At 33.5% G+C, this 13,360-nt stretch overlaps 1 protein-coding gene across 1 annotated transcript in view; it reads right to left on the bottom strand.

Annotated features, from left to right (window-relative positions):
• Positions 1–12,660, bottom strand: part of fa2h (fatty acid 2-hydroxylase) — a 59,527-nt gene extending 46,867 nt beyond the window's left edge. Inside the window, exon 1 of the mRNA XM_023291818.3 lies at positions 12,286–12,660. Within this exon, the coding sequence (XP_023147586.2) occupies positions 12,286–12,567 (282 nt within the window). The 5' untranslated portion in view covers positions 12,568–12,660. The remainder of the gene's footprint in view (positions 1–12,285) is intronic.
• Between the last annotated feature and the right edge of the window lie 700 nt (positions 12,661–13,360).

The raw sequence follows: 13,360 nt of genomic DNA, 5'->3' as shown, positions 1-13,360 counted from the left end.
GTTTAGCTCTTGCTAAGACATTGTAAACACAAATTAGCAGAAGTTTAATGAAGTGTTACTTAATGTTTTGGCTTCTGGGAAACATCCTAAACCCCCAACAGACCAGCAGGTGTGAAAAAAACACAGCGGCGAAATGAATCCTGGGTAAGGATGACTAAACAAGCAGTCGCCTCTGGGTTTATCTCCATACAAACAATGACAGAAACTATTAATGACACTTTATCGCTCCTCCACAATCAGCTCCGTCCTCTCCGACCGTCCGGCCAGTTCCCCTCCACCTCGCCCTCCCTCTCTTTCCCAGGTGTTACCGTGGCGATGAGCGGAGCCACCTGTGGCCTGCACCTTAGCGCTAATTGCCTTGTCTGCAGTTGCCACGGCAGCGAGGGTAAACAGTGCGCCGGGTAATGTGTCACCACGGCGACAAACCGAGAGTAGCGCTTAAAGAGTCATAAAAGCGGCGGTTCACCTGAACGGGACAAACTGGTGACGCAGAGTTCAGAGAGCCGGAGACGCTCCGATACGTGTTCGCTCTGATGGAGCTTCTCGTTAGCGCCGAGTCCAAGTCTGTAATTAGCTGCAGGGGCAAAAACTTCAACTCTCTGACCCCAGAAACCCACCAGAGGGCTTCAAAGGCATGCTATCTTTAAATAAAATCACCTAAATTACACCATTTATCAGAGATAGAAACTGTACAGACAGGAACAATCTGTGGATTTTCAACTTTCCAACAGTCCTTGAACTACTCATGCTGTGATGGAAACTGAAATTCACAATATTTCTCTCTTTAAAACTAAAAATCACCAAAAATAAACCATTTATACTAACAAAATTCTGTAAAAACTAAAAAAAATCTGCACTTTTCAGCACAACCAAGAACCCACAGTGACTCAACTGTGAGCAACAGTAATGAGAAAAAAAATCCGTGTTTTTCAGCTGAACTGCAGGCAGTGTTTACACAGAGCACAGCAGAGATGGGTATGGAAATAAATATAAAAATGTAAGTTGTTAAATATCTGTTGTATCTAGTGTCACCATTTTTTCCAATGTTAAAAAAATGTAGAATATTTAATTTTATTTATTTTCTTATTTTGTTTGTTTTGTCCTATTTTTAATTCTTTTATCCTTTATGAAAATGTATTTATCTGTTTTTTCTTATTTATTCATTCATTTATTTATTCAAATAAATGTATTCATTTTTCTTTCTACATTTATTTATTTTTAAATGTATTTATTTTTTTAAATATATTTATTTAATTTATTTAAATGTACTTAAATTTAAACTTTATTCATTTAAAGTTATTTATTAAAAATATATGTATATTTATATACTAAAATGTATATATTAAATTAATTAATGTATATATTTAATCACTTAAATGTACTTATTTTATTTATATATATATATATATATATATATATATATATATATATATATATATATATATATATATATATATATATACACACACACATTTATTTATTTCTGAAATGCATTTATTTTTTAAATGTATTTGTGTCTTGTCTTTAAACATACGTATTTATTCATTTAAATTTAATTATTTAAATTTACTTGTTTAAATTTACATATGTATTTATTTAAATTTACTGATGTAAATGTACGTTGTTTTTTCCCCAACTTTGTAAAATAAATAATGGCAGAAATTCAACTTTTATTTTTTTTATTTTTGTGTGATTTGTGGCATTATGGTTTTGTTTTGCTGCACAAATTTACTACTACTTCTAGCCCTGATTGTTCTGTTTCCACAGAGCTGCTGGACTTTCTGCTGCAGAGAAAATGAAAATATGACAGAAGCAATAAAAAGAAAAAATGCCCAGAAACTGCTTAGGGGTTCAGACGGTTAATAAACAACCTCATTTTACTGCTTTATGGCAGTTAGCTAGTGTTAATATTGAACTTGACGCTGCACTAAAAGTCTGTTCTTCTTCTTCTTCTACCCTCTAAATTCAGGACAATCCGATCATTGAGCACAGAAAGATCCACGCTGATGAAAGTCTGCATTCCTGAGCTGCAGCCGTCCGACCGGCTGGCCCTCCAGCATTCCATCCTCAGAAACTATCAGCGCCAACATCACGGCCTCCGTCCTGCTCTCTGCTCCACTCTCTGCCTTCATTCTGCACATTTCCTCGCTGTCTGCTGCGCTAAACGTTCCATACGTTTAAATCCAGCTGAGCCTCCGTTGTTCATTCATTCGCTCATTTGTGACTCAACAATACGTCCACTATCTCCTGCGCTTCATGACCGCTCTTCCTGTGCCTTAATGCGGCCGAAGCTGCTGAATTCGTTTACATTTTAAGTCGGAGACGAGGCAAAGAATGCGACAGAGTGTTGCTGCATCCCAGACATGCAGCGTCGGTTCGATTCCTTCAGGACAAAGAGGCTCGAATGCAGAGCAAACAAAGGTGCACCTACAGTGACACTGATTAGGAGGATAAGCAGGTTTCTCTTTACTTAACCTACAAAACCACAACGTGCCTTCAACACTCCGACCCACGGAAGATAACGTCTACAGGGAGATCACACATGATGACTTCTTTTACTTTTCAGGTCAATTTTGACTAAACAGAATTTATCACTGTGGTGCTTCCAAGAACCCAGTATGTTCATCTATTTTATTTCTTATATTGTTTATTTATTTTGTTTGTCTTATTCTCTTTTACTCTTGATTTAACTATATCTCTTTATTTAAATATATTTTTAATGTATTTATTTTTTAAAAATGTATTTATTTATTTGTATTTATTTATTCAAATGTATTTCTAATGTATTTATTTAATTTTTAAATTTATTTATTTATTTATTTACTTATTTAGCTGTATTTATTTATTTAAATTTATTTTATTGTATTCATTTATTCATGAAATTCCTTAATTTATTTACTTATTTAACTGTAATTATTTGTCCATTTATTTATTTTTAAAATGTACTTATTTGATTTATTTCCAATAGATTTATGTATTTATTTATTTACATGCATTTGTTTAAATGTATTTTTAAATGCATCTATTTAATTAAAAATTTATTTGATTTATTTCAATGTATTTTTTTATATGTATTTATTTAAGTGTATTTTTTAAATGTATTTACTTATTTTTTAAAACGTATTTTTACTATTTGTTTGAATTCATTTATTTATTGACAGTACTTATTTGTTCATTTAATGGACCTATTTATTATAAAATGTACTTATTTGATTTATTTCAATGTATTTACCTATTTACTTTCAATGTACTTATGCATTTATTTATTTACATGTATTTACTTAAATGTATTTTTAAAATTTATTGATTTATTTTTTAATATGTATTAATATTATCTATTTGAATTTATTTAAAAATATGGATTTATTTATTTAACTGTATTTATTTGTTCATTTAAATGTATTCATTTATTTTTTAAAATGCATTTATTTTATTTTTTCAAATTTACTTATTTGAATGTAATTATTTATTTATTGCCTATTTAAATGTGGTTATTTAAATGTTCTTATTTATTTATTTATTTATTTACATGTATCTATTTAAACGTTTTTTTTATTATTTACTATTTATTTTCTATTGTAATAGAACAATAATTGTATATTTAGTTCAAATATGTGCATATAGTGTGTTTTCAGTCTAAAATAATCTGGTTTGAATGACGTAAAATGCTGAAAATACTCACTTTTTAAGGTGATTGAGACGAAATTTATCAGTTAAAGTTAGTTTACCTGGAGATAACATGCAGATTTTTCCCAACACAACCAATTGATTGGCTAAAAAATTTCAGTAAACCAAGACTTTCTTTGGTTTACTCCAGAAATAACTGCACAGGATATTAAAACAGTTGAATTATGTGGCACCAGATCTGAGAAAATAACTCAAAATGCTTTAAATTTTTGGAGCAGCAAACATCAGAGAAAATAAAAAGAGAACAAAGATGTGAAATAAAACAGAAACTAGCAAATTAAAGTGTAGAAAGAGAGAAATGAATATACAATTTGTTATACACGCTGTCATTTCTAAAAAAGTCTCACTAAAACCCACTGAGTTTAGCGAAATATAACATGATATGTACTAAAATAAAGTGTATGGCACTTTTTTCTGTTTGTCATCACACTGAATACTGATTGAATGTTTATTTAAAGGACAAACTGCAGCAGATCTCGGCTTCATTTTCACTGTTTTTAAACTCTGGTGCTAAATGGGAGACAATCAGCATCGAATACGAACCAGTTGGATTGTTGACGGTGTAAACAGCAGCTCTGTTTGATTGTAAACTGCCCTCCAACACACATTACAAGCTGCAGCCTTTTCTTAAATTCAGCTCTGCTAGATTCTCCTCTTCTGCAGCAGATCAGGCTTTTCCTGCATAAAGGAGATTTTATTGGACCCTAAAGGGCTTTGAGAGGAAAAACATCCGCGGCAAAATGCTAAAAAGTGAGAAAAAGTCAATGTTTTGTTGATTTTGGAGCCATTTACTCAAAAACAATAGACATTTTTGCTCACAAATAGTCTAAAATGACCAGAAAATTGTATTTTTAGCATAAAGAGCCACTAAATAACCAATATGAGCTGAAGAATCTCAGAAACTACAAACCTCTGATTTGCAATAATAACATCAATCTGATGACGATTCACCACAATGCAGAGATTTAACAACTGATGACATTTTAAATCTGGACTGAAACTCGAGAACCACTGAACTATTATGTGCTGTAACTCTAGATATCTGATGCAAAACAGGTTCATTTCTACAACATTTAACATTAAAATAAAAGCCCTATAGTTGACCTTTCTGCTAGATGAAAACCAAGAACAAACAGAGAGTGACTCAAACTCACATCCTGTTTCTGCAAACTCTATTTAAAGACATCAGGCCAATGATTAAAGAGCAAAACGAGGAGCCGGTTTAATGTTTGCAGGGAGGTCAAGGTGTTGGAGACTGAAAATTAGAAAAAGAAAGACAAAGCTGGAGGAGGAATTCCATGAAGCTGATGTTTCACTAACAGCCAGAACGTCCCGGTGACTCAGAAATGTGCCTCATGACCTCCATCGTCACATTTAGTTTCACACTCGGCATCAGTCAACACGACGTTTATCGCCTTTTAGATTAAATAAAATCATCAGAACATGATCCCAGTGACACATTTTCATCATGTTTTCTGATAAAAAAAACACCAAATGACCTCAGCGCTGACTCATTTATAACAAGGTTTGGTGAAAAGGAGGAAATATTGACGCTCAAAGACAAAAACCACCAACGGCTCAAACTGTGACCAGAAAGAACCTGAGAAATTTAACATCCTCCCACAACATGCAAACACTCACACTAATAAATACAAATCTAACAGCTGACAGACAGAAAAATAGAGTCTAAGGTGCTTTATTAGCAGCTTGAAGCTTTGCACTTACAAAAAACTAAATTGCAATTTAAAAAAAGTGAAAATCTGGCAGGAAAGGTGTCGGAAACGTTCAAAAACTGTGAAAATAACTAAAAAAGGATGTTGTAAGTTTATTTACATACAGGAAAACTGAGTCATTTTATGGTCACGCGTTGTAAAAGAACAAATATGTTTTTGTAAAAGACGGAAATTTTTAATGTAAACATTATTTACAATTTTGGCCTTTTCCATTTTTTTTTTACATTTAAAGCGTAAATTATTACTTTTTCACTGCGATTTGACTAGTAATTGACCTGTAATTGAACAAAAGAAGGAAAATTTGTCAAATTACAATCTCAAAATAAAATACATAAAATAATCAAATAATATATTTCATATAACCGAATAAAATATTGTGTTATAAATATTGTGTAATATTCTACAGTCACACATTGAATAAAGACAGATTATCATTTATACAAATTACAGATTTTTTTTTACCTGTGGCCTGTTTCTTTAGTTTTTTTTAACAGCAAATATCTGTAAAATGACAGATTCTTTTGCTGATTTAAATACAGTAAAAATTATGCTTGGATTAAATAAGATAATTAATTGTGGACATTATTTACATGTGGCCAGTTTTTTTTTCCAGTTAACATGCAAATTAATACTTTTTTTTCTCTGGATTTACAAAACTTTTTCTTTCTTTTGCTAATTTAAATACTGAAAAATAAAATAAAAAAATGTTTTAATTAAACAAAATAATTAATTATGGATATTATTTAAAATCTTTGGCCTCTTTTTGTATTTTGTTTTTATATTTAACATGTAAATTATTGCTCTTTCTGCAATTTAATTACTTCTTACCTGAAAAGCTGTAAAAAAAAAAAACTAAAAAAAAGCAACATTTGTTTGTCTGCAGTGCAGGGTGGGTGAGGGTTTTGTTTCTGCAGTGAGTTAAACTTTCTGAGATGCAACCAGCAGCATAAAGAAGAGGACAGAAAGTGGGCAGTTATGGAAATATCAACTATGTCGGGAACAGATTTATGCAAAAGCCGCTCCTGCAGCCAGGAGAGCTGAAGCTGGGCGTGGATTCATTCAGGAGTTTCCCACAGATTCTCCTGTTTGCCGTCCTGCTGAGGTGACAACAACCAGTTTCTGCTTCTATTCTGATCTCACACACACCTCCTGAATCATTTATTAACACGTCAGACCTCCAAACACACACCTGGTCCACTGGATCACCTGCTCTGCTGCTTCACCTCCTCCACGCTGGAAACCCTCCCTCCAGTAATCAACACGAGTCATTCAGCTTCTCAGTAAAGAGATTAAACCTCCCGTTAGACCCGATCTACGTCTGGAATAAACTCATCAAACCCAGATCCTGTCACGGCTGACAGATAATAAGCCGACAGGAGCAGCTTCATCTCCTCAGGGCGACCCTTTAAAACCCAAACACAGCGAGACGAGAGACGTTTCCAGCACGCTGCAGACGTCTAGCAGCAACTTAAAGACGTCAATGTATACGTGCAATACTGGTATAGTGTTTAGCAGCACAGAATGGGGAAATATTTCACATTTTTAGCACATTTTCCATATATACTGAGCCTGGAAACATGTTTCTGCAACTGCATCTTGCAGATCTGCACATTTTGCAAAAATATGAGTCATTATATTTTCATAAATGTTCAGCAACATCAGTTAAACCACTGTTTTTTCAAGCTATCTCACTGTTTTCATAGGTTTTATACCTGAATATAATATATTTTTAAAAATATTTTTATAATTGCACATTTCTTTCTGCACTTTTTTGAATAGAAAAAGTGTCGTCTGTTTTATTGCAATGTACTAGCTTTTAGATTGAGAAGAATCTGGAAATATTTGACATTTTTAGCAACTTTTCTTTACATATTGAGGCTGGAAACATACTTACACAACTGCAGCCTGTAAATCTGCCCATTTTTCACCATTATGAGTCACTATATTTCTGTAAATGTTCAGCAACATCTGTTAAACTACTGTTTTTAAACTGTTCTTAATATACTAAATAAGCTGTAATCTCACTCTTTTCATAGGTTTTACATGTGTACATAATATTGTTTAATATATTTTTATAGTTGCACAATTTTGTCTGCACTTTTTTAAATAAAAACTGTCATCTGATTGTTTTGTTGCAATTTACTGGCTTTTAGATTGAACAGAATCTGGAAATATTTCACATTTTTAGCTACTTTTCTTTATATATTGAGCCTGGAAACACGTTTATACAACTGCAGCCTGTAAATCTGCACATTTTTTCACCACTATGAGTCATCATATTTTCATAAATGTTAAACAACATCAGTTAACTTTATTTGTCCCCAGGGGGCAATTAGTGTTCTTAATACACCAAATAAGCTGTAACCTCACTGTTTTTATAGGTTTTACACCTGTACATACTTTTTAAAATTATATTTATATAATTACACATTTCTTTCTGCACCTTTTTGGATAAAAAAACTGTTGTCTGATTATTTTAATGCAGTTTACCAGCTGTTAGATTGAACAGAATCTGGAAATATCTGCATGTTTTTGCATCGTCTTCTTATATACTGAGCCTCCACCGTCTGTTTACGCAACTGCAGCTCATAATTATGCACATTTTGCACCACTATGAGTCATTATATTTCTGTAAATGTTCAACATCAGTTAAACTGCTGTTTTTATAGTTTTCTTTAAGATATCTCACTGTTTTCATAGGTTCCACATTTGCAAATACAGTTATAACTACACTTTTCTATTCAATAATTGCATATTTTTCACTGTACTTCTTCAAAAAACCATGAATATATATGTGCAAAATTGTTATATTCACCACCAGAGCATCTACCAGCAATTTACTCTGATAGATTCAAAGGAATATATTGTAAATCTACACATTTTGCACAAGTCATTATATGTCTGTAAACGTTCAACAGCATCAGTTAAACGACTATTATTAGTGTGTTTTTAAGCTCTCACTGTTTTCATAGGATGTACATACTGTTTTTTATTTATATTTTTGCATATGCACATTTCTTAATGCAATTTTTTAATTAAAAAACTGTTGTTTGATTGTTTTATGCATGAATGCATGTATTATACTAATCTTCAGATAGTAAATCAGCTGTTTTTATAGGTTTTACACAGCTGTTTATATTGTGTTAAATTAACTATCCTCACAATAATATGCTTTAATCTCACTGCTCTCACGAGTTTTACATTTTTATGGACTACTTTTTTCTCTATTTTTATATTTACATATTTCTTGCTTGCAAATATGCTAATTTTGCACAAATAGAAGTCATTATATATATCTGAAAATGTTCAGCAACATGAGTTAAACTGCTGTTTTTATTATGTTCCTAATACACCAAATAAGATGTTTCGATGTTTTAATTCTTTTTTTAAATTAAGTCGCTGTTAGATTCAACAGGAACTAGAAATATCTGCATGTTTTTGCAGCTTTTTCACACTAAATAAGCTGTAATTTTGCTATTTTTATAGGTTTTACACCTGTACATTGCATTTTTATACTATGTTTTTATATTTGCACATTTCTCGCTGAAGTTTTTGAATTAAAAAACTGTCATCTGATTGTATTAATGCACCGACAGGACTGTTACAGATGATAATAGAGCACATGCATTGATTCCTTCCATTAAAAACATGAATAAATATGTTCAATATTCTCATTTCCACATCCACAGAACAATCTGAACTAGAACTTATGGATTTTTTTGGTTTATTTTAATTTTTCTACTGATATTTCTTAAATGTTTGCACCGTCCTCTTTGCTGCTGTAACAAATCAAAGCTCCATACTGTGGGATTAATAAATTATCGTATTAAAGAAGCAAACAATAAGTTTCCACTGCAGGCCTGACGCTGCTTTCTGTTTCTGTTTAGGTGCAACAAATACTAAATATTGGACACAATTCCAGTCTGTTCAGGGTGTTTTATATTATGTTATGAGGTGAATTTTACATTAAAATGTCCCTTTCTGTGATCTCCAAGTTAAACAAATCAACAGTCTTCTCTGTAGGGCTCCAACTAATAATTACTGACATTTTCGTTTCATTAATTAGTTATTTTGGCAGTAAAATATCAGAAAACAGTGAAAAAAATCCTTCTTCTTGTAACCGCGACACAAAAATATTCAGTTTACCAGAAAATATTCACATTTAAGAAGCTGTAATCAGAGAATTTTAGCTTCTTTTCAGTGAAACCGATTAATCAAAAGCCAAAATAATGGCTGATTATTACTTGTCCAGTGATTAATTATTGCAGCTCTACTCTGAATACAAGATTTAATGTGGTGATTTTCACGTATTTAAGCTGATAAGTTGATTTGATTACTAATTTGGTTTAACTGATAGGTTCAGTCATTTTTCAAGCCAAAAATAAAGGAAAAATTGCCAAATATCTGCAGATTTGCTGCTTTTCTGTTGTCCTGTCATCATTTTAAATTGAGTATTTTTTGGATTTTTGGTCAAAAATAACAAAACTTTTGAAGACATCAGCTGCAGCTCAGTGAGATTTCTGGGAAAATATTGAGTTTATGGTCATAAGAGTAAAAAAAAACAGATATTATTCAAGTTTAAGGAGCTGGAATCAGAGAATATTGACTTTTCTTTCTCTAAAAAATGACTCAAACTATCTAATCTATGAGCAAGATAGCGATTAATTTAATAGTTGACAAGTAGTAGATTATTTAAGGGGTTTTCTGTGCTAAAATAGGTTCTATAATTGCGTTGTTTATAGGCATCCCAATAAAAAGTTCCTGCAGCGGAAAACAGCTCAATGCTTCACAGTTTTTCTGCAGCACCGGGTCATTTTTCACTCTTAAAAAATGAATTTTGAGCTTGAACAAACACTGAATCTATTGTCAAACGCCGACTTAAATTCAGGTTTATTTTGGAGTCAACTGATGCTTAAATTGAGGATTTTTCTTTACATAAATAAAGATAATTTCCCCAGAAATCAACGCAGCAAAGATGTAAACTGGTGCAAAGATTCAGCAGTTAAGGGAAAAGCTAAGGGAAACTTAACTTATAGCACTGATCAACTGATTCTCTCTTTTTTTTTTGACATGTTAATGACGTAAAACCACGTTAGACACTTTAGATGCAGCCTGACACCTTCTCTCAAATTTGTAAAGCTTTATTCTGTTTATAAAAATGCACTAAAGGGAGATTTGACTGGATTTTCCTGCATTAGACCAGGTCCAGATGTGAAAACACTGTTTACTAACTGGTCACATCTGGACTAGATTTGCATACAGACGCTAAAATGTATTAAAAACACAGTATTTTATTTATAAAAGTGCACAAAATTGAGATTTCGTTGCATTTGTTTGCATTTAGACCACATTAGACCAGGTCTGGATAAATAGTGTGCAGTGGTTTTACAGCTGGACCTGGTCTAATGTGGTCCACGTGACAAAAAAAAAAGCAGTAAAATCTCTATTTTTTATTGCTTTTCCGCAAATATAATTGAGGTTTTATACAATGGTTACTGGGTTTAATGATCTATTTATAGTGGGTTAAGATATAAAACTGGTCTACATGTAAAACATATAATGAAATCTTCATTTTTTTTTTACTTTTACTCTGTTTTAAAGACCTTTTAGCCTCTGTAGGACACTCTAGTCCAGATTTCAGCAGCTTAAATGTTATGAATTTAGATCTGGACCTGGTCTAATGTGGTCTACATGCAAAGAAAAGCAGAAAAATGTCCAGTTTTTTGCTTTTTCTTGAATATAATTAAGGTTTCACAAATTAGAGACTGTGTTTAAACATCTATACATAGTAGTTTTAGACATCAAGCTCCAAAAAAGCAGTGAAATCTCCATTTTTATTGCATTGTTGCAAATATAATTAAGGTTTTATACACTGGAGACTGTGTTTAACCATCTATTTATAATGGGTTTAGATTTGAAGCTGGTCTACATGCAAAAAATGCAATGAAACCACCATTTTTTGCACTTTCACTATGTTTCAAAGCCATTTTTAGCCTCAGTCTAATCCAGGTCACACCTGTCTATATACTGTGGTTTTACACCTGGACCTTATCAAATGTGGCCTACATGCAAAAAAAAGCACTGAATTGTCCCATTTATTGCCTTTCCATCAATATAACAAAGACTTTACAAACTAGAGACCCATCTGTGTTTAACTATTTAAGTGTTAAAGCCATCTATATATAGTGTTATAGACACTAAACTAGTCTAACGCTAAAAATGAGTTCCACAATACAAAAAAATGTAATCAAATTTTCATTTTTAGCACTTTTACTGTGTTTTAAAGATATTTAGCCTCAGTCTAATCCAGATATGATCTGTCCATATAATGTGGTTTTACACCTGGACCTTATCAAATGTGCTCTACATACAACTAAAGCAGTGAAATCAACAGTTATTTTTTGCTTATTCATGAATAGAAACTAGTCTAACATTAACTAAAAGCAAAAAAATGGAATTAAATCTTAATTTTTTGCATTTTTGCATATATCAAACTACTTTTTACAGATGATCTACATGTGGAAAAAACTATTTCTCCTTCCAATATTGAAATTCAACCTTCACCCATGTTTCCAGGGACAATATTTAACATTTAACACACAAGTTATCTCAGTAAATAGTGTAATTTTATTGGAGAAGCCACAGCCTTATCTGGAGGACATTATTTCTACAGCTCTGGAGCCTCAAGGTGAGTTAAATAAACAATAAAAGTTTTTATTTAATGATTAAAATAATTAGAAACTAATATTAGATATAGTTTTGAACTCCTCCAGAGCAGGTGCGGCTCCAGGTGTGTCCCTCCTCCGCCCCTCCGGAGCGGTCAGCTAGCTTAGCCCGGCAGGTGTGTCCCTCCCTCGGCCCTCACCTGAGCCTCCTCGGCGCCGCTGTCCCGGTCCAGCTCCCCGATGTAGTACTGCTCCATCCACCGCCGGGCGTTCTCCGAGTGCCGGTGCGGGGGTCCCTCCATCTCCCGGCTCACGTCCTTCCCGGAGCGGCTGCGTATCAGCGCCTCGCCGCCCGGGTGCATCCGGAGGAAGGCGGTCACGTCGTAGACCCGGGTCCCCAGCAGCACCCAGCAGGAGTCTGGGGTGCTGTGCCGGGCCACCTCCCGCTCCGTGAAGAACCGGGGCGACGTGGACGGAGACATATTCCCGAAAGACTACGGAGGAACGGAGCGACAAGCGGAGAGAGACTCCTCGGAGCTCCGGTGCCTGAATGCGGGACTCAAAGTTTGAACTTTGCCGTTGACACCCGGAGACTAAAAGTCCGGAGAGGGGGGCGGAGCCTGCAGGGGCGTTCAGGGGCTCGGAAAAAAGACAACACACGAGGAAATCACTGTTACAGGAGCTTCAATTAGCTCCCAAACCTCTTAAGAACTCAACAGCACACACTCATTATGTGCGTTTTCTTCATATATAGCTCATTTTAGCTATTTTCCAACTCTGTTATACGGGAAAACTTTATATTTACATAAGACTATCACAATTCCCCGATTTCTAGGTGTGCAATGAACGCACCGTCTCATCCACCTGTCGCAGTGACAAGAAGTCTGAGCTGCAGAACAGAAACTAACTTTATTTACTCTAAAGACTCAGATCAATCTTTGTCAACGCGGATAATTCACATTAACGTCCGTTTAAAGGCGACATTCCTGCTTTATTGTTTGTTTAAAGATTCTGTCGTGTCGTCCGTCATCACTTCCTGATCAATAAAATGAGTCAAGCCCATCACTGCACTGTAAAAAACACAGCAGGTGAGAAGTAAAAATACTGTAAAACAACGGGGAAAATCTAATTAAATACAGTTGTTTTACAGAGAATAATTAGTTCCAAATTAACAGTTACTAAAATTAAAAAACACTTTCTACCCTTGTTGTTACATGGCATCTTGCTTGTTTATTTAGTGTTTGTTTTTGGGTTGTTTTTGCTTTTTATTGTCAA

The sequence above is a fragment of the Amphiprion ocellaris genome, chromosome 3 (genome assembly GCF_022539595.1).
Source record: "Amphiprion ocellaris isolate individual 3 ecotype Okinawa chromosome 3, ASM2253959v1, whole genome shotgun sequence".
NCBI classification, from domain to species: Eukaryota; Metazoa; Chordata; class Actinopteri; family Pomacentridae; genus Amphiprion; species Amphiprion ocellaris.
The sequence above is the reverse complement of the archived record's forward strand: the minus strand, read 5'-3'. Positions and strand labels throughout refer to the sequence as shown.